At 41.7% G+C, this 20,671-nt stretch overlaps 1 protein-coding gene across 1 annotated transcript; it reads right to left on the bottom strand.

The window, feature by feature from the left end:
* Positions 1 to 16,066: 16,066 nt before the first annotated feature.
* Positions 16,067 to 17,107, bottom strand: LOC125431352 (2-oxoglutarate receptor 1-like). Its single transcript, XM_048494116.1, has one exon. The coding sequence runs from the start codon at positions 17,105 to 17,107 to the stop codon at positions 16,067 to 16,069; it is 1,041 nt and encodes a 346-aa protein (XP_048350073.1).
* Between the last annotated feature and the right edge of the window lie 3,564 nt (positions 17,108 to 20,671).

Genomic DNA, 20,671 nt, shown 5'->3' with positions numbered 1-20,671 from the left:
AAACAATGATTTTTTGCACCAGTTCACAAAACACCTCCCACCACCAGCAAAACATACATGGCTTTCTCCCCACCAACACTCTTTCCTAATTGTGTCCTCACACCAACCCTATGAGGTAGGTTGTTAGCCTCAGAAAGAACTCCAAGCCAGTGCAAGTGGGAATTAACTTTTAAGCATGTAAATCTCTCACAAGTCACCCCGCATCTGAAGGTTTACCAAGCAAACGTCAGCATCATCTTCAGTTCTGCTGCTGCTTCTGGGCTCCCTGCTCAGCTTGCCTTTTCCTGTGCCTGCCGGCGCCCGGCTGCCGGGGAGAAGGCTTCTGAGAAATGCCACACTTAATTTAAGGCGAATAAGGCATGCTGGGTTAGAGGGAGGAGAGGCGGAGCTCCCCAGTCCTGCTCCTGGGAGCCCAGTGGGACTTCTCCCCCGCCCCCTGGACACTCCAGGCCACCGTACAGAGTGGGCGGGGCTACGACAGGCACTGGGAGCAGTCCGCTGCTTCAGTGCCTGCTTTCTAGGGCTTGCTCAATCCCTCCCTGTGTAGGAGGATGTTTTGGCGCCCCCCACGTGACCTCAATCGATGCGCCGGGGGACAAGGGGTACCCCATGTCCCTAGGCAGGAACGCCAGTGGGCATAGGATGAGGACCAGGTAATCTGATGTGTTGGGAGGCTGCCTTAGCTTGAGAAGGTGAGCTAAGCCCTGGACTCAGGAGAGATTGTAATAGTGCTGTGTGGAAGATGGTACAATCCTTGGCTCTTGGTAGTCTGTATACTGGGCACCAAGGGCAGGCCTTATGGGTATTGTGGTCTTTGTTAGTAGAGGATGTGAAAGACTGTCATCAGACCTGTGAGATCTGTCAACAAAGAGATGAATGTGTGTGTAGCTCCCTGACCCTTTACAATCTATGCCCTCGACAGAACCTCCCTTCCAGAGGATAACAATGAACTTTACAGACTATAAAATGGCTAAAAGGCATTGCTCTGTTTTAGTAACTGTGGAATATGCTGCTCATTTTCCAGAGGCTTCTCATTTGAGGAGTATGAGAATGTCTGCAGTGCTTCAGGTGTTGATGAATTTGTTCTATTGGGTGGAGTTGCCTAAAGAAATATTGACCAAGGTCGCCCTTCTATACCAAGGCTTCTGCAGCAATTGTGTATCTGTTGCAGATGAAACAACTTTGTATGACTATTTAATGGATTGAACTGAAAGTCCATCAGTCTAAGGTTGAAAGCCAAAGTCAGGTGGATATTTGGAGAAGAACCACCTAAGGGGAACAATATGATAGCCCTGCCATTGTTTGCCATTCAAGAAGCTCCAAAGGCCTCTCTTGGTGATTCTCCATTTCAGCTTCTGTAGAAATGTCCCCGCCCCCACCTCAGCACTTTATCAGATGTGGTCCATACATGGACAGAAGTTTGCCGCAGAAGTTGTGGGACCAAGAAAAGAAGGAGTTGTTTGGAGCAGGCACAAGCTCAGCTCAGGAGAAGCACAGGGCTTGTTATGATGGGAAGACACATATTCCAAACTGGGTTTCTAGTGCTGGTTCACTATTTCATAGCCAGAGAGGGCTTATGCAGTCCAGCTGCTCACTTTAGAGCATTCAATAAGATCACCCACTTCGACACACCTTTCCTATGACCTGTTTCCTCATTGTACATGACAAAAGTTATTAGCAGAGATTGGCTGAGGATTTCAAATATTGAACTGCCTTTTCAGCTCCCAAACCCAAAATATTTAAATTGAACTCTGGGTTACATGGTGAGACCATAACATTTCAATGATATCCTCATGCCTTTTTAAGTTTGTGATGGTGTATTTAGATGACATAGTGTAGTACTTTGATCCACTGTTTTATGTCATCAATAAGGACATTGGATCCCAAGAAATATGTTCCAGCAGGAACAGATGGCATATTTAGAATATGTCATCAGATGAAGTGAAATGCATCCTGTAGTTTGCAAACTACTCAGACAACTATGAAGAAATAGATGTGACAATATACTTGCAGAATATTACTGGTGTTTTATTCCCTGTTATGCCATGATTACACTGTTTTTAAAAAGTGGGTGACTAAGCTTGTTGCTTGGGATGATCAGTGTTTTGATGGTTTAGTACAGGCAGAATTTCAACAAGCAGCTTCATTTAGCAGCAGATTCTTCTGAGCCTGGTTTTGGGCTCCAAGAATATTTGATTCTGCACCTAAGGAGGAAGTTCTTCCCTCGGGAGAAGAATTGTTCAGTGCAAGAGAAGGAGGCCTTTGGTGATTAAATGGGCCATAAACACAGCCCTTTGCTGGATCCAAATTGTGAGGAAGCGTAAAGCACAAGTACAAAGGTGACTTTTGGCCCTTCAGCCTTATCACTTTACCAGTTTCTGTTGGGCTGGGAAGTTCCAGTTGGATTGTGGGGACAGCCACCTGGCTGAGGCTTAGGAGGTGTGCAAACTTAAGGACAGGATGTGTGAGGAGATGATGCTGGCGAAGGTTTCCAGCAGCACAGGTATGCCTAGTGAAGGGCAAGGGAGTTGACAGCAGCCAATAGGGTCCCAGCAGAAAAAGCACACCACCACCCAAGAGTACTTTGAAAAGGCTCATGAGAAGCAGATGCAAGCAAAGGCTGGCACTTGTAGCAGCTTTTTTTAGTATTTAAATTTTGTTATACCCCACTTTGATCCCCTAGGGGACACACAGCTACTTATGGCAAGTTCTGTTCACATGTTTCAATGAATGCATCCTGCATTTACATGTGTGCATCTGTTTGTAAGAAAGAGTCAACACGCATTCACATTGCAAATGAAACTTGGGGCCAATGCTCAGAAGAATGTGGGGTTTAAGGCACACATTCAGCAGTGCCCACACTGAATGCAATAAGAACAATTCAACCCATGTATAAAGAAAATCAAATACTTGTTCATTCATTGTAATCTCTTCCTTCGTTCTGTCTTCTTTTTCCACTCTGTCCTGACAACCTTGTGAGACAGGTTAGGCTGAGAGACTGTGATAGGCTTGAGGTCATCTGTTGAGCTTCTGGTCGAGGAGAGGTTTAAACTCAGCTCTCCCAGGCATTCGTTTAACACATGAACAAATAGGCATGCCGGCTCTCAGATGGAACTGGCAAGCCTCTGTTGACGTTTTTCCCTGTGGTGATCCTCTAGCTTATGGGGAAGTAAACTATTTGCTTTCTGTGAGAACTCAGCTTCACCTAAAAAGAGAGAAAGGGGGAAAAAAGAAGAAGTAATTAGTTCTGGAGCACTTTATGAACACCATAAAACAAGTGCAAGCAAACGGAGATAGAAAATGCAATCTGATGGCCAACAGTTGACACCTCTGAGGTTTTCATGTGTCATCAGGCAAAGTTCTCTGTTAAGGAGCCTTGACATGTTATACCCATTTTTCAAGATTTTCTAGAAATGCCACTCCAAAGTCAATCCCAGTATGTTTTGGTTCCTGTCAAATGAGTTGCAGGGAAGTCACCATGACAATTTGGATCCCAGTAAGAAAAACCTATAAAAGGGAAGGTACCCAAAGTTTTCATTCAATGAGTTTTTAAAATGTATTCTTGGGCTGTTTTGGGATATTGTTACATATCTATTTTTCAGATACTTTGTGTTTTCATTAGAGCCTTACTACAATGTCCTTGGGTCTTGTCTGAATCCACCATAAAGGCTTTCTGTCAGACCTATATTGTGAATTCCCTGCTGGGAATTCAGACAGGTTTGTGATGTGTGGCGAGAGGGTGCTCATATCTTCCTGTCATGTCATTTTCCTGACCTGAAATAGGCCTGATGGAGGCCCCATATGTACGGATCCCATTGCTGTATGTTATCCCACATTTCCTCAGGGTGGCAAACAATGGCCCCAGTGTTGTTTCAGGTTGGGAAATGGCTCAGAGGGAGGCATAAATACACTCTCCCTATATGCTGCAGTTTCAATCCAAAGATTCCAAACTGTGCCCCTGCATATCTGGGACTTGAGTTTCCAGTGAGGAATTTGCAATGTGCATCTACAAGTCCTCATGACTGACTCAGTCATGACCCCAGGGTCTTGTAATGTGTAGCTGGGCCCTACAAAATGATATTGTTATCTGTATGGTAGCCCAAAATACTATAGGTAAACAGCAGGCAAGATTGAAAAAAAGTGCACAAGATGGGGTGTGCTTTGTTTCACACAATATGTTCCTTGCAAGATGTATCCCTATATCCACCTTACTTGGCTACTGACTAAACATAACCAGAGCACATGATGAAATGATGGGAGTTTTAAGACTATAAAATGATAGGTAGGTATTTGAAAGCTGTTACAACATTGCCCATGAGTTGATGCTGAATCTAAAGGCTCATGCACAAATTCAGCCACAAGCTCCACATATTGTCCCTCACTTCTGTTTGTACTACAGCACCATCTCCTGAAGTATTTTTTAGTATATGTTCAGCTTGCATGCGAGGCAATCAGTCAGTATTTTTAATTTTCCCGCACTAATGAGAGCATCACCACTTTCTTTTGTGCATTCTGTGAGCACCTTAAAGGGAGGGGTACACTTAAATCCTGTCTAGCTCTCATTGTTATGTTCTTTCAGGTGTCCTGGAATTCTGTTATGCTTAGCACAAGGGCTGATTCAGCCTTGAATGCATTCCTGTGACATGTGGTGTAAACCTGTTCAAATTGTTACTGGTGCATAACAATGGTTGCCCCTTCCAATTGTTACTAGAGCTAACTCTGACATGGGGCTGGTATCAACATTCAGAGGTATTTATGTACTTATTTTGTATCCCACTTTTCTCCCTAGTTGGGACTCAAAGTGGAATGAGATGGTAATAAGGTGGTAGAGTTCTGTGTTAGGAGGACAGATGGTATTACTCTAGATGGTAAGGAGTAGAATTGCCAGTCATCTGAGGAAAACCACTGGGAGCTTTTGGCAATCAGGCAAGTTGACTGCACACCACACTGTCCTGCAACATCATTTCTGGTCATGTGCCTGGAAGTGACATCACGATGACACTTAGGAGTATTCCAAATGTATCCCTATATCCACCAGAAAACCACAGAAATGTGGGGAATTCCTGAAATGTTGACGCAATGTTATAATGTCATTTCTGGGTACATAACTGCAAGTTGCATCATGGCATAGCCACAACGCTGCCTTCCCATTCATTTTGTTTCTGCTGCTCCACCAATCAAAAGCAAGCCTGAGGGCAGGAGACAGGAGACTTCACCACCCCTCACTACCACATGGGGGGATGTTTTTTCCACAACGTCCTTCCAATAACAATAATCTGCATGAGAAAAATTTGCCCAGCACACAAAGGCTAAAATCTTTCTCTATGATCGGTTAATTTTTTAATTTGCAGTGCATTTTCTGCATGACAGAAAATTTAAAATGTGGCTCTCCCAACCTACAGCCTGAAGTGGTACAGCCCTTCTACCTCTTCAGAATTTTACCAGCATGTTCTGTTGTTTGTACAGACCAGACCTGAATCATGTGTGTGAGGTGAGGTTGGTGAAACTTCCTTCTGTTTCAGGACCCTGGCTGCTTTATTAACTTCTGTCCTGGGAGAAAACAAGCAGAATGCATGGAGGACCAAGCCACTGAGCTTGAACCAGCTCTCTCTTCATGAGGTCATCTCCACTTCAGTTGTGAATATACTGTGGCTAAAGACAGTTACATAAAAACTAGGCTCAAATACCCTTTTCTCCATGATTTATATTTTCTGGCACTTTAAATCTAACTCAGTAACATCCACCTAGCTTGCTAATTTGCATTTTTTGTCACAAGACCCTACCAAAGTGGCTTTTAAAAGCACCCAAATAAGACACACAAAGCATCATAAAAATATTTTAAAACTTTTCTGTGACAAGGGCCCTGTCAAACTGGTGTTAAAAGCAGCTAAAAAGGAACACAAACTCTCATAACAATTGTTTTTTAAAAATCTGCCTTGGAATACCATTTGCAGATCCTGCAAGTGCTTTCATGGAATTTGCCACCTTCCTAATAAAAATAATGAAATCACACATTTGTATTACACATTTGTGCACCAAAAAAGGCAAGAATTATCAGGTCCTTCTGCATCTACTTTATGTTGAAATCATTTATTCTGCATAAGTATGTCCAGAAATGGTTTCAGAAACACAGTGTGTTGGAAAAAAGCAGAAACGGTCACATTTTTTAAAATGTAGCAGTGAAATATGATATTGCTTTACAGCATCAAATAAGTGGCCCTACGAAGCCTGCTGCAGTCTCTACACTGACAGGAGGTGGTTCTTCCGGTCCTCAGCTGAATGTCTTGCCCGGCTACCTGAAATCCTTTTTAATTGGGGACGCCTGGGGAAAAAGCTGCGGTCTTCCATTCTCATATGCTTCTCCCTTGTTATGCTTAATCTCACAGTAGAGAACTATAACACATTCAGAAACCTGTGCTATGGGGAAAGTGGAAGGAATGTTGCTTGCTAGCATTTTGTGTCCCGGTACATGCATTTGTATACATTTTAATTTATTTATATGGGCATAGCTGTGCTGTTTTTCCCACAAAGGGACCAATTGTGGCTTACAGAAATTTCCATAGTACAGGACAGCCAATTAAAGCAAAACAGTTTAAATAAAGAACATCAAGATAGGCATCCTGGATTGGTCTTGATTCACTCGGCTGGCTAACATAGGTCCCATGCTATAGGTCACAAGATCAAAGCTCTTGTCTGACCTTATCTATTTATTTATTTATTTATTTTTTAAACTTTTATACCGCCCCATCCCCTGGGGGCTCTGGGCGGTGTACAACATAAAACATAATAAATAAGTTATTAAAATCTTTAAAACAGCGGTTACACAATACTAATAATAATAATAATGGGAATCTATTTATTTATTTATTTATTTTTTAACTTTATACCACTTCCCATCCCTGGGGCTCTGGGCGGTGTACAACATAAAACATAATAAATAAGTTATTAAAATCTTTAAAACAGCGGTTACACAATACTAATAATAATAATAATGGGAATCTAGGCTTCAATACTTGCAAGTGAACTCAGCACAAGCCAGCCAGATGTTCCAAACTTCCTCCCTGCAAGAAATGCCTCTCACCATGCCTAGGATTAAGTACATGGAAAGCAGGGGAGAAAAAAAGGTCTGTGCCCAGACTGTATTCAGGTGCTTCTAGCAAGGTAGCACAATCTTCCTAAATTCCTCTCTTGCTATGTATGTTAGAATCAAAATGCTGGTACTTCTATCAGCTCTTGCTTTTTTGAAGCTTTCATCTTGAGTGAGGAAGCTAGAAATATGCAGCCCTTGAGTGCATCTCCTCACACCTATTTTAAAACTGCATTCTCAGCATCTCCTCCACAGCCAAAATAGGGAGAAAACTGAAACTGCATTTTACAGTTTCAGTCACGGACACCATAAAATAGAAGGGATTCTGGTGAATAGGGACAGTTTGGGATAAAAGTTAGCAGGGTCTTTCCAGGCTACAATATTTTTCCAAATGTTGAAGACAAGCAATTTTTCACACTGCTCTTGCCAAATTGTTGATATGGGTAATTTTAGTTATTTATATATCCAACTACTTCACAGCATGAAATAAGTGACTTACAAAGAAGAAAACAACAATGTATCATAAAATATTCAAACCATAACAAAATACCATCAGCTGCAACTAAAAGAAAAAGACAAAAACAGTACTCAAAAATACAGACATAGTGTCCCAAATGAATGTAATCCTCACCAACCCACTGGGGAGACATCACAGTAACCCATTTTGGCTATAATAAAAACTCTCCAGATGGATAACTCCCAAAGGTTCTTTGCAACATTGTGTGGTTGCATACAAGGGTGTACCTCCTATGGGGACATTGGTAACCCATGTCCCCGGGTGCACATAGACCTGGGCACCAGCACCAGATTTGGGCAGTAGACCTGGACAACGACAACAGCGCCAAGTGGTAGACCTGGATGCCGGTGCAAGCTCCAGGCAGTAGACCTGGATGCCAGTGCGGGTTCCAGGCATTAGACCTGGATGCTAGCATGAGCTCCAGGCAGTAGACCTGGAGCATGGGCTCCAGGTGATAGACCTGGGCTCTGGGCAGTAGACGCGGGTGCCTGAGAGGGGTGTGTGTGGAAAATTCAGATTTTGTCTCAGCTCCCTTTTTCCTAGATATGCCTCTGGTTGAATAACTTTTATAAACTTGCTAGGGAAAGTACGTCTCATGTCCTCCCTCCTCTGCCACAATTAATATAATATAAACCAAACTGAAAATATTGCACAGAAATGTTTCTGAAGTTATCAATCACTCTGAGCTGGGGTGGCCTATTTATTGATCTGTCTTCAGTTCTGGGGGTATAGACAATACATGTCCTCTAGAATTTTATTTACCAGCTTTAAAATCATGCCCAGCAGATTTGTATCCAAGTCTTTCTGACAGAAATCCCAGTTGTGGTTAAGGAAATTGTGATATGTATTAAGGAAAGAGCATTGCTAGGACACAGTCCCCTTAGCTGCAAGAACTGCACACATATCAATTATCTAATCTATCTCACCAAATTTTATTCTGTGTGTCCTTCAAGAAACCTAGAGTGGCAGATAAGGTTCTCCCATTTTATCCACACAGCAACCCTGTCAAATTAGGCTGGGCTGCGAGAATGTCTCTAGCATCATGGCTGTGCAGGAATGTCATGTCAAGTCTCCCTACTCAGTCAACTTTTGAATTAGTACACCACAAAGGACAATATGATTTCTAGTTTCAGCATTATTTGAAGAAAATCCTTCAAAAAATCTGCATTGGAACCAGAGAACTTCAAATTAAAGGTTACTCATGGAACACGACTTTTCCCACTTTCCAGCTGCATCTTTGTGCTCCTCCGCAGACTGAAGGTAATGACTTTTAAGGATTTGGGCTTTGTGGTTTTGTTCTCCTTCCAATTGTGTTTCTTTGCTGCCCTCTCATGGTAGTCAGAAAGATAGCAGTATCTATAAAATGACTTACTTAAACATTGAATTCTCTGCATCATCAAAAGAAAACAAAGACTACATCTTCATGCACCTTTTAAATGCAGGACAAACTTTCAGGGATGGCGATGTGATGCATAAGGTTTAGGCAGACCATAGTTAGAAGGTAACTGTGGATTTCCTAGTGGTTGCTACTGTTCCTGTCGCTTATGCAGCCATTACTGGTTCTGACCAACTGATGCCAATGCTGATATTTTATGTATATCATATATTTTAAAGGACATATATTCTAACACATACCCAGGAACCATATGATGAAAAACAAAATGTTGAGAAGGGCTTCAGAAGAAGAGCAGAGGGAAGATCAGTAGTCATTAATAGCATGGAATGGCTCCAGAAGGTAGGGGGAAATGGATAGCAATGGTTCTGGCTATAACAGGAGGGCAAACTAAGCTCCCATGTACTGGTTCTATTCAGAACACTCAGATCTGATCTGGAGAGTATGGGCTTTTACAGAACTGGAGGTGGTGGTGTGCCAGGAGGAAGGGGACTTCATAAACCCTTCAAAATTAATGTCTCCATGAGTGTTTAGCATCTTAGGCACCGTCTTGAATCCTAATCTTGACTAAATGTGTGTCCAAATTATCCAAATCAAGTCCCTAAAAATTGAATGTAAGGATGTCTTTTTGTGAGGAAAGAATGTTGTATTTAGCCAACATGAGAACGGCTTCAATCTCATTATGTGCTGGCATATTTTAAAGACTTAATACTGAGTCCAAACTGATTTTGCATTGATGATTTTCAGTATTGTAGAATAGTTTCTCTCATTTTATGATTTTAACTTATTTCCATTCAAGCTTACCATGCAATGTTCTTACAATTATTACATACCTCTTTATTTTAGCAAAAATATATTCCTCTCTTCCAAATTCTCCTCAGTATCTACTTCTTTCAATTTTGTTAGCAAATATTCTCATTCTGAGTGCATATTTGATATGAAGAACAAATGCGTGATAGCTAAAGATTTTTTGGTAGCTGTCAACATGGACTAGTGAGATAAATTATTTACAGCAAGATTTGGTAAATGTATTAATTTTGATTAGAGCAGTCAAAACAGTCACATCTTGATATCCTGTTTTAATTCTGAAACATAAGATGACTTTTAATAGAAATGTAGAGAACATCTAAATGTGACTAGTGTGGTATATTGGTATTTGTGTTTTAAGGGCGACCTCCCAGGTCACTCTAGAAAGGAGAGGATCAGGTCTTGTGACCATAACTGGTAGAAGAGTTAGGGTTACTGAGGCCTAGTTATGGCCTGTTATGTTAGTTGGCTGTTGGGTTCTGATAAACACAGTTCTTATGACCACTTCTGCCTCCAGCACTCATCCTTTCCCTCCCTAAAGACATAACAGCTTGAAAATGTTTTTCTCCAGCAGTGGGACTCCACTCATTCAGGCTGGTTAGATTATGTATCCAGTTGAGCAGGCAGGGTGATATAAATTTGTATAGTATCTCCTGAACACCAGGGTTGGACTCTCCAGTTGTCCAAGAGCCCTAGCTCATGATCCCATTTTCCCGCCCTGAATAATACTGTTGGTGCAGACAGGCAGTACTGTCAGAGTTCCCTTTACTATTAGGAAGATCTACTTTTTTGGTAAAGGCAGAGTACTGTCCACTCACAGCAATGATGGAAGAGGGGAAGAGCTTCAAGAAGGCTTCATCTTTGTCCTCATAAGTCCTAAAAAAGAAAAAGGATTATAAGGGGGGGAAACCCTCCTTCTCAGAGGAAGGTACACAATAAGGTGGCAAGGGCAGAAACGTCAGAAATACTGGAATCGCCCCTGAACACACACACACCCCTTCCAAAGATCCACACCAGGACCACAGGGAGTGTCAGCACTCAGCCAGGTGACTGGGATTGATCATCAAAATCCAACCCAACCAAGTATTCAAAACTCTGCGGCCATGCTCTGTTTACTCAGCTGCCATTTTGGGGATAGAGGCAGCAGACGATGGAAGGCTTGAATATGGTGGACACACTATTTCTTCCCACCTTTTTTCCAGCACAGAATGCCAAATTAGCCCTGCAACAATGGAGGTCCCTGTGGATGGCTCCAGGCATCACTGGGGATCCTGTTTAGCTTCCAGGGAGGTTGGTGGCCAGGGATTAGAGCCTTGTGAGAGGCATCATGGAACAGAGACACCCAGTCTGTGGTACAAGTCCTGGAGAGACGTAGCTTTCTCATCAACAGGGGGGAAAGTTACATGACTCCTACCAGGGACATTATTTATTTAGTAGGCTGAACAGATACTATGGCAGGGAAAGTTTTCCTGCTGGAGGACAAACAAGACAAGATCAGAGACATAATACTTTGACTCTCAAAGGCTTATACCCTAAAAATATTGTTGGTCGCTATGGTGTTAGCGCTATGGTGTTATTGGACTTGCATCTAGATGTTCTACTGCACACCAACGCAGCTACCCTCTAAAACCAGTTACTGAATCTTTCCTACTGCTGAATACCTTCACTCAGAGATGAAATGGGAAAAAAACAGTAGCTGTCTCAGCCTAGTGGGACACCTCTGTCTTACAGGCCCTGCAGAACTGCATCAGGGGCTGGGCTTCACTGGACAGAGCGTTCTACTAGGTTGGGGCCAAGACCAAAAAATCTCTGACAAGCTGGACAACTTTCATGCCAAGGACCCCCAGCAGATTTTTCGTTGCTGAGCACAGTGATCTTCAAGGGGGTATACCAGGAGAGATAGGTACACTAGTCCTGGACTGTTTAGGGTCTTTAAAGGTAAGTACCAAAACCTTGAACCTTATCCAGTAATCAAAACCAAGGCAGCTGGTGGAGCACCAGTTGAATATGTGCCTGCCGTGAGGATCCTATAAGGAGCCTCGCTGCTGCTTTCTGCACCAGCTGGAGTTTCTGGAGAAGGCCAAAGGGTAGCCCTGCATAGAGTGAGTTGAGGTAATCCAGACTAGAGGTGACCACTGCATGGATCACTGTGGCTGTGGATCTGGGACAGGTAGCATGCTACTTGAGTCACCTGGCAGAGATGGTAAAGTTCTAGGTGAGCTGATTGCATCCACTGAACCAGTCACTGGGCTTTTCTGCATGCTCCACTAACTCCTGATTCACAAGCACTGGAATCAGTTTGGGCATGTTTCTTCCAGGCATCTGCCCTCCCTCTGCTTTTTCACAGTTTGGAGTCAGTTTATTTTCTTCTGCACATGTGTTCAATAGTGAGGATTTTCAAAGAAGGGCGTTATCATCAGTGGTAGTATTGGGGGCATCACAGCACACCATCTTTTTGATGGCACTAAAATATTGATATATTGCTAGAGCAATAGACTTAGCAGGTTCCTTGAATTTCCACCTTTCATTCTCTAGGCCCTTCCCTTGTAGAGATATAAGAAAAAAGGCATATCACCACAGGAGAAGCCTCCATGAGAGCTTTTTTCTCAAAAAGAAAAGAAAAGCTGGGATTTCAGAGAACCTGATAAGACTATTGATACAATTCTCTAGCAATAAATCACTATTTTGGTGCGATAAAAAAGAAGAAAGCAAAACTACGACTTCAGGACGGGGGGGGGGTAGTGGAGAGGGGGTGGTTTGACCACAACAATCCAATCAATAAAAAGTAAGCTAGAGGTGGGTGGGAATGAGCAGGAGGGAAAAAAAGCAGAAACCTTATGCGTAAGGAAAAAGGTGTCTTAGAATTGGCTTCCTAGAAACAATTGGGACGGGGGAGGGGAAGGGTCTTGAAAGAACTAGAGGGGAAAAACAACTGAAAACTGAAAGTTTCCAAATACCTGCAGAAATCAAAAAATAAACCAAAACAGTATGGGCCCAGAACTGATGGAAAAACCATGCGGAAAAGCTGCTGAGGGATGATTCAGTGTTCTACTTCGTGAGGCAGTTGTTCAAAGGCAAGCATAAACTGTATTGCCACCCGAGGGCGGGACCAGTACGTCTCAGCATTCCTAGTACCCCAATAACCACACCACACTCTTATCTGTGGGCAAAATATTTTGGCCATAGCCAAACCATTTTATTGACAGTGATGAAAGAAGTGTGAGGTGCAGCATGGGACCTGATCTGAACACTGGGCAGGGGCTGCCTCTCCCCCCCCCCAGTGAAATCGTTCCTTCAACCACCCTGTTGGAGGAAACAGATAACCTTGTGCAGCCTTAGTGGAGCTCCTCCCTGAAGATGTCACGACACCGCCAGCGTTGTGACGTTCCTGCCCTTTTCAGGTATGGCGATCGCCAGTCTCTTGCCCTTCTAAGGGCAGGTGCAATGGGGCTTCTCCGCCGAGCTCTTCCCAGCTCTTCGCAGCCGCTCTTTATTTGGAATCAGTAATGTTTCCTCTTTCAGTTGCATGAACTTCCATAACAAGAGCCAATCTCGCATGAACACATGAAAGTACCTTATACCAAATGACGCCATTGGTCCATCAAAATTAATAGTGAATATGCAGCACAGGGTATTATAATGCACATACAGTAATAATTTTGCTTCAGAATAGACTTGTGATCGGGATAACCCCCTGGGAGCACAGGGGTGAAATTAGGTCACTGCTGTGCAAGCACACTACTGTGAGTTTTTTAAATATACATTACAGTAGGTCTAAGCATGTATACCACAAAAACATCCTTTTCACTCATGAGCTGATCAAGCAAGAGTTCTTATATAGCTCTCTTGATCTACCTGTTTATTTAGTTCTCTTAATCATAGAGAGCCTATAGGTTTCACTTGAACCAAAGTGATTTTTAAGAGGCAAAATAGACTAAACTGTTCTGGCAATATTGTAGGAATTGTTTTCAAGTGTGTGGGGGAGAATCCCTACGTAGTACAGTTCCGGTAAAATGTAGCAGGGTTGTATTACATTTAAGACTCTCCATGTTGGGATGGGAGTTTTTAAGCTGTGCAAAGTAATTCTGTTTTGACTTTTGTGTTTGTTGATTAAAATTACACTATTTAAAGTAGAAAAACAAAAAAAAGATTGCGAGTGTCAGACTGATAGCAGTTCTGCATGGTCTCAGGTTTTTCAGATCATCTGCTTCAAGCGGCTTTTAACTCAAACCTAAGATCTTCTGCATGCTAAGCAGATTCTCCACTCTGAGCTTTGATGCCTCCACTAGTTTCAGAGGTAAAAATCTTCCGTTTTTACAATTCTAAATACTCAGACCACTTCTGTCTCCAAAATATGATGTCAAAATTCTTGGCTTCTCCCCCTGCCACCTCTGTAACATCTAAGAAGGCTCCTGTCATCCATTTTGTGTAGATTCCATTCTCTAGTGTCTGTTTTTGGTGTTAGAGGTAACAGATATTATATAAACACAAAGCCTCAAAATGAGATCAGAAAAGAGAAGTGTCTTTCAGCTCACCTTTACAGGTTCCACAAATAAAAACCGTAAAATAATATTTGATATCTATCTCAGTATAACCAATTATCTACATGGTCCCATCTGTTGATACTTAAATCTGGAGACAGGAGCCATGGACAGATAAGACAGATCTTTCTACAGACCTAAAAAAGCCCAGGGCATGCAGAAAAATCTGAAATCAAAAATTAAAAATGGGTGAAGGGGGGGCTTTACAAAATTCCAAACAATAGAAGCAGCATCTGTAGCTTTAAGAAACAAAAGTCCTCAATGGCAAATACTGGGAAACCACAACAACCTTCCAGCTAGGATTGCCAACCTCTGGGTAGCAGCTGGAGCTCTTCTGCTGTTATGGTTGATCTCCAGATGATGAAGACCAGTTCCCCTAGAGAAAATAGCTACTTTAAGGATGGACTTTATAGCACTATACTCTGCTAAATTCTATATCTCCCCAAGTCCCCCCCCCCCAGGTTCCTCCCCCCTTTCCAGTTGCGCACACCGAAGTTAGAAAACATTATTTGCACAAAAAAAGCATCTGTGCAGATTAGGGTTGCCAACTCTGGATTGGAAAATACCTGGAGATTTTGAGGGTGGAGCCTTGTTTGGGAGGACAATGTTTTGGGAGGGTAGGGACCTCAGCAGGGTGCAAATAGAGAGGATTGCATAAACTTACCTTATGAGCAGTTGAATGAATGAAGAGGTCTAGAAACTTGATACTATGCTATCCATTTGTCTGTACTGTCTCCTGCTTTTTAGTACTACATAGAGAATATCACAACTTCCAACCTTTCAGTGCAGTTAAGGGGACCAGAAATGGAAATCCAAGTGACTAATGATAAATGGAGATCACTTGTGTTCAAAAATTTTGTCCAGTACACTGGCTAGTTTGGACTCGGTGCTCATTTGGACAAGTCAGAATGAGTCACACTGAGCTGTGCTCTTACGCTTAGCAATGATCGTGCTTTTCATCGGAAAGCTGTTTTTTAATCTTTACATTTTTAATATAAATTACTGCTGTGGGTTGACACAACGCGGCAGACATGTTGCTGATATGTTGATGTTTTACAATTCCAAATGTTCACTGGATGAGATTAAGTAAAAAACTGAGTAGATCCAAATGTCATGACCCCACCCCCCCTCCATGAAGTCTGGCTCTGTCTTTGCATATTGTTTGCTGCAAGTCTGATATATACAGTAAGTCCAGCTTTGCAAGTCTTTGGGGTAGGAGATCTTTACATCCTTATCCTCATCCTTATCCTCTTTTATTATGATCTCACTCCAGCCCCTGCTCAGGTGGAAAATGCTTCTGTAAATTAGAAAAAGTAAAGATTGAAAAGACGTTTTTAAAATTTTGTGTTTTATCTTGCATCCTGGTGAGAAAGGTGGCAATAAATGTAGTAAATAAATAAACTAAAAGGGATAATAGTATTCTGGTGAATTCCTTAATACTATTGTTATTCTATTCAGCTGCAGAAAGATAAAATGGGAGGTGGGCATAGCAACATTTTACTTTTCCTGGACAGCAAAGAAGCTTGGACCAGCCAAGCATTTTGTTCATTAAATTAAGAGTTCTGTGATATCTGGGTCCTTTTCAAGATGCAAGCAAGATACCTTTCCTATAAATCTGCTTTGCTTAAGTGATTCATGTACACCATTGACAAATGTGTGTAGGGCATTTTATGCTAATGCAGTCATTTTATTATGAGACAACCAGAATCAGAGTTTGTGCATCATAATTTTAATATAATTCCAGACTTATTCAGTTCACTGTTACTCCCTGATTGTTGTAGGAAATTGCTGCACCTGCATCTCAAAACAGACAGAATGGCCTGCTGGAAATTATCACTGATTATGGCATAAAGCAATAGGTTGGCGCATGTGTTCAGAGCAGCCAGTGGTCTACAAATAATGTAGATGGAGTGGATTTGGTTTTCAACCTCACAGCTAACTGAATGCAGTCTTAATTCAATTCGAGCAATCCTAAAGACATGGAATGGTAGGAAGCACACATAGAAGACCACCAGGAGAAGAAAGGCAAGTTTACGAGCCTTCTGTTTATAAGGGTTTTGAGTATGGGGCCCTGTAGCCAAGGTGTAGATGACCAGGGCATAGCAAATGGTCACAGTTATTAAAGGCACATAGAAAATCAAGACGGTCAAAAGCCAGTTGTACCACCGAATAACATCCAGGTTGTCAGAACTAGTTAGGTCAAGGCAAACTGATTTGTTCTCTTGATCTGTGGAGGTAATCAAGAAGTTCACAGGTGTCACAATTGCCAGTGAAATGGCCCAAGCTGCAACGCAGGCCACAACAGTCCAACACTTCTTCCGATAGTGAAAAGTCCTCATTGGGTGGACAACTGCTAAGTATCGGAAGACACTGAAGCATGTTAGAAAGAGGATGCTGCTGTATAGGTTGAAGTGGAAACCAAAGCGGATGAACTTGCACAGGAAGTGTCCAAAGACCCAGTGCTCCCCATTGGCATAGTAGTGAATCAGGAAAGGAAGGCCAGTTAAGTACAATAAATCTGTGCAGGCCACATTGAACATTATGATTGTGCTGCTCTTCCAGGGTCTCATTTTGAAAGCATACACAGAAATTGCAATGATGTTGCCTGGAAAGGCCACAACGAAGATCATGCTGTATAGAGGCGGCAGGTAGGATGTTCGGAGCTCATCCACATCGTTGGTGCAGTTCTCAAGAACAGCTATGTCATAATTCAGGAGCGTGTCACTTACGTTTGCTACATCATCTGGTGCAGCTATGTCCATCGAAATCATTGTAAGACTTCTAGAGCAAATTAAGAAGAGGTTAGTTTGGCTCAGATGAGTTTGAAAGACATTGAGTGAGATCTAACTAGCTTTCTTTTTGGTGATAATGGGAAGAGAAGGGTCATTGAAAAGGATCATGAGACCGGAATGCATAAAAGGAATGTGTGACGGGTTGGTGTATGGAGGAAGATAGGTGAGCCCAAGTGAAAAAGCAGGCTGGATCTAACCCAGCAGCTTAGATCCACCAGAAATTTTCTAGCCATGGACTGAAATTTTCTCTCCTCCTCTCTAGTCGTGGTAGGGAATCTTCAGACAGTGTTTCAGAAGGCATTTCAGGCTTCTGTGGGAGAGGAAAGGGAAGAATGTCACACACTCTGGAAGGAAATCTTTATGCTTATGAAAAACCTGTGGATCTGAGCCATTATTAACCCTCATTTGTTGTGGAGAAAGTCCTTTGAAAACAAACGGGTTTATAAATCCTGTGCACTGTAATTCAGAGTGATTCACTTTGCTTTAGCTAAATTACAAAAGCACTTGCTCAGAGATGAACAGTGCAATCTGAAATAGAGATACACCCTTTAAGGCCCATCAACTTCGGTGGATTCAATAGGCAAAATCAATAAAGCAAAGGAACAAAACTAAAACAAAACACCTAGAACAAAAATAACTGGGGATGCAGGAACAAGCAAGAGGTTTCTTTGGGCTGCTGGAGATCTACCTCAGATGCATCTGACCATTTCAGTGTTATTAAAAATGTTTTTGACTTTTTATAACTATTTCTCTACATGTTGTTTTAGAACTGGAAATCAGAAACATCTAGAATCTAACTCTTAGTACAAGGGAGGAAGGAGGGATGGTAGGTGGAAAGAGAGAGGAAAAAAGAAAGAAAAGAAGAAAGAAGGAAAAAAGAAAGGGAAGAAAGAGGAATGAAAGGAAAGAAGGAAAAGGAAATAAAAAGGAAAGGAAAGGAAGGAAAAGGAAATAAAAAGAAAGGAAGAAAGAAAAGAAGGGAAGAAAGGAAGAAAGAAAAGAAGGGAAGAAAGAAGAAAAAGAAAAGAAGAGAAGGAAAAGAGGGGAGAAAGTCTAAAGCAAATAAAATATGTGCCTGGGTCCTTTTTTTAACCACTGATATTGAGTCGACATTCATAGGCAAATGATTCACTCATTCACTGCCTGAGGAACTGTACTTCCCAGGAGACCTTGTGACCTTGTGAGCCCCAAGGTCTCCTGGGAACTGTAGTTCCTCAGGCCGTTTTTACTAAGAACAGGCCTTTTGCAGCCTAAAAAAGTTTTGAAAAAGGAAAGGAACTAAGATAAATGTGAGAAGGAGGAGGGGCCTGGGGCGATTTTTGTGCACCCCCCAGGCATGCGCCTGGTGCATGGCGCACTCCTTGCCCCCTTGTAGTTCCGCAGCTGAGGTGAAACGTCAGGAGAAAATGCTACTAGAATCCGGCCATACAACTCTGAAACCACACAACACCCCATACTTCTTCTGTTGGTGGTAGATAATTGCCTCACGTAAAAACATAAAAGTGTGCTCTATGGAAATGTGTGTTGTCAAGTCACAACTGACTTATGACAACGTTGTATGGTTTTCAGGGCAGGTTGGGTGTGCTCCCCCTGGCATTTAAATCTACTTTGTTCATTTGCAAGGGGATAATCAATCAACTAACCAATTAATTAAAACCCTTAACATGAATCATCATTTCGTTGAACTGGTAACAGCTTAGATGGAACATCTGTAGAAGACAGAGAGAGCTACAGAAACATGTGGAAACATTTTTGCACCTGGCAAAGCGTTAACAAGTAAGAACATGCTAGTTCAGACTCCTTCCCCTCTGATGCATCACCAAGTGACTGTGGTTTGAATTTAACACTATTTTTGGCGCACACACACACACATGCTCACACACAATTAACTTTAAATAACATAGCATGTCACTTTTTCCACTGAACCCTTTCTGTGTCTATGCAATATCCCAAAGTTTAGTCTACTTGACTGGCATCCTGTGCTGCTGTTTATATCTGGAAGACGGTAAAGAAGATTATTACTTGATTTATATCCCACTTCCATGCGGTGAAGGACAGAGGGGGAGTGGAGTAGCGGGAGCTGGAAGGCAAAAAATTGATGAGTCTCACCTATCGATGCAACTTGGGTAATACAAAGGGATCCATTTCCAAGATTGCTAGAAGACCAAAATAAGCTCATCCAGTACAGCTAGGAAGGGGATGAGATCTGCCCTGTATCAAGCGCTGTGTGGTATTGTGGAGAGCCTGTTTGTGTCTAGTTGACTCCTGTCCCACCCTTAGCAGAAGAAACTGCCTACAGCCTGATTTAGCTGTCATTAAGTGCCTCAGGTCTGCCAAACAAGGTTTCCCAGAGGAAAGGTGACTGGGCATTTTGCTTCAACAATCCATCAAGGCTGTGTTGTCTAATAGGAAAGTGACTGATGGTGCCATCCTGAAAATACTTAGCCCCATTGAACAGATCTGAGAGTGATTCTGAGGAGATCTGCTTAGGATTTCTCTCTTAGTGGTAGTTCTCTGTGGTTCACTAGCAAGATGAAAATATATCCATTTGAATGTCTCTCAGAACTTCTGATTATACCTTATTGAAATATAATATAGAAACAAGTGAAAACCTGCATGATGCAAAACTTCGAGGAAGAGATACCTCTCCAATAATGGGAATCTTTAGGGACAAAAGGAATAAAATTTACTACTTCCCAAGTTTTGAGAGAAAATTGGTACAAGATATACTATCATTGGTACATCATTCCGAAAGATATTGAGAAAAAGAACAAGAATTACAAAGGGAAATGCTGGAAATGTAAAGAAGTCAATGACTCCTTTTATCACATGAGGTGAACATGTAAGAAAGTGAAAAAATAGTTGAAAGAAATACAAAAAAAGCTTACAAATGACATTTGTTATGGAGACGAGGACTATGTTACTACTCGGCATATTACCAAAGTATCTTTCAAAAAACTAGGAACAGTTTCAATGACTGCAGGTAGAGTAGGCCTGGCAACAAATTGGAAGATGGAAAAATGCCCTAGTTTAGAGATTTGGCAAAATAAATCAAGGGACTATTCCACAATAGAAAATTTAACGTTTGATTAATAAAACACCTAATCAAGAATTCCAAGATAAATGGAAAATGTATTTGGCATATTATTCATAAACCAGAAGCATTGAAAAGGAATTTATCTAGTGGAAATGTAGCACATTTATAGAGAATTACTAGTACGCATAAGCGTTAATAGTGTGACATTTGAGTCGGAGGATAGAAAAGGTTTATCGTTGGATAAATTTTACAATTTTGGAAAAAATAGAAAATAATAATAATGATGGTTGAAGTTGACAATTGATCAATTTATGCCCATATAGAACATTTTTGTATAACATTATTGGTTCTCTACATTTAGAACTGAAATTAAGTTTCATTCTTTGTCATTCTTTTGTTTGTCTGACTTTTATATTGTTATGTTTTTATGAACAATGAAAATACTAAGAAACAAACTTCTATTTGTACCTCTGGTTCAATGCTCTGAATGTACAAAG

This window comes from Sphaerodactylus townsendi, linkage group LG04 (assembly GCF_021028975.2).
Source record: "Sphaerodactylus townsendi isolate TG3544 linkage group LG04, MPM_Stown_v2.3, whole genome shotgun sequence".
Lineage (NCBI taxonomy): Eukaryota > Metazoa > Chordata > Lepidosauria > Squamata > Sphaerodactylidae > Sphaerodactylus > Sphaerodactylus townsendi.
This window is presented reverse-complemented; position numbering and strand designations above follow the sequence as displayed.

Excerpts from the sequence above, each read along its gene's own strand:
- LOC125431352 (XM_048494116.1), bottom strand. The coding sequence starts at position 17,107 with ATGGACATAGCTGCACCAGATGATGTAGCAAACGTAAGTGACACGCTC.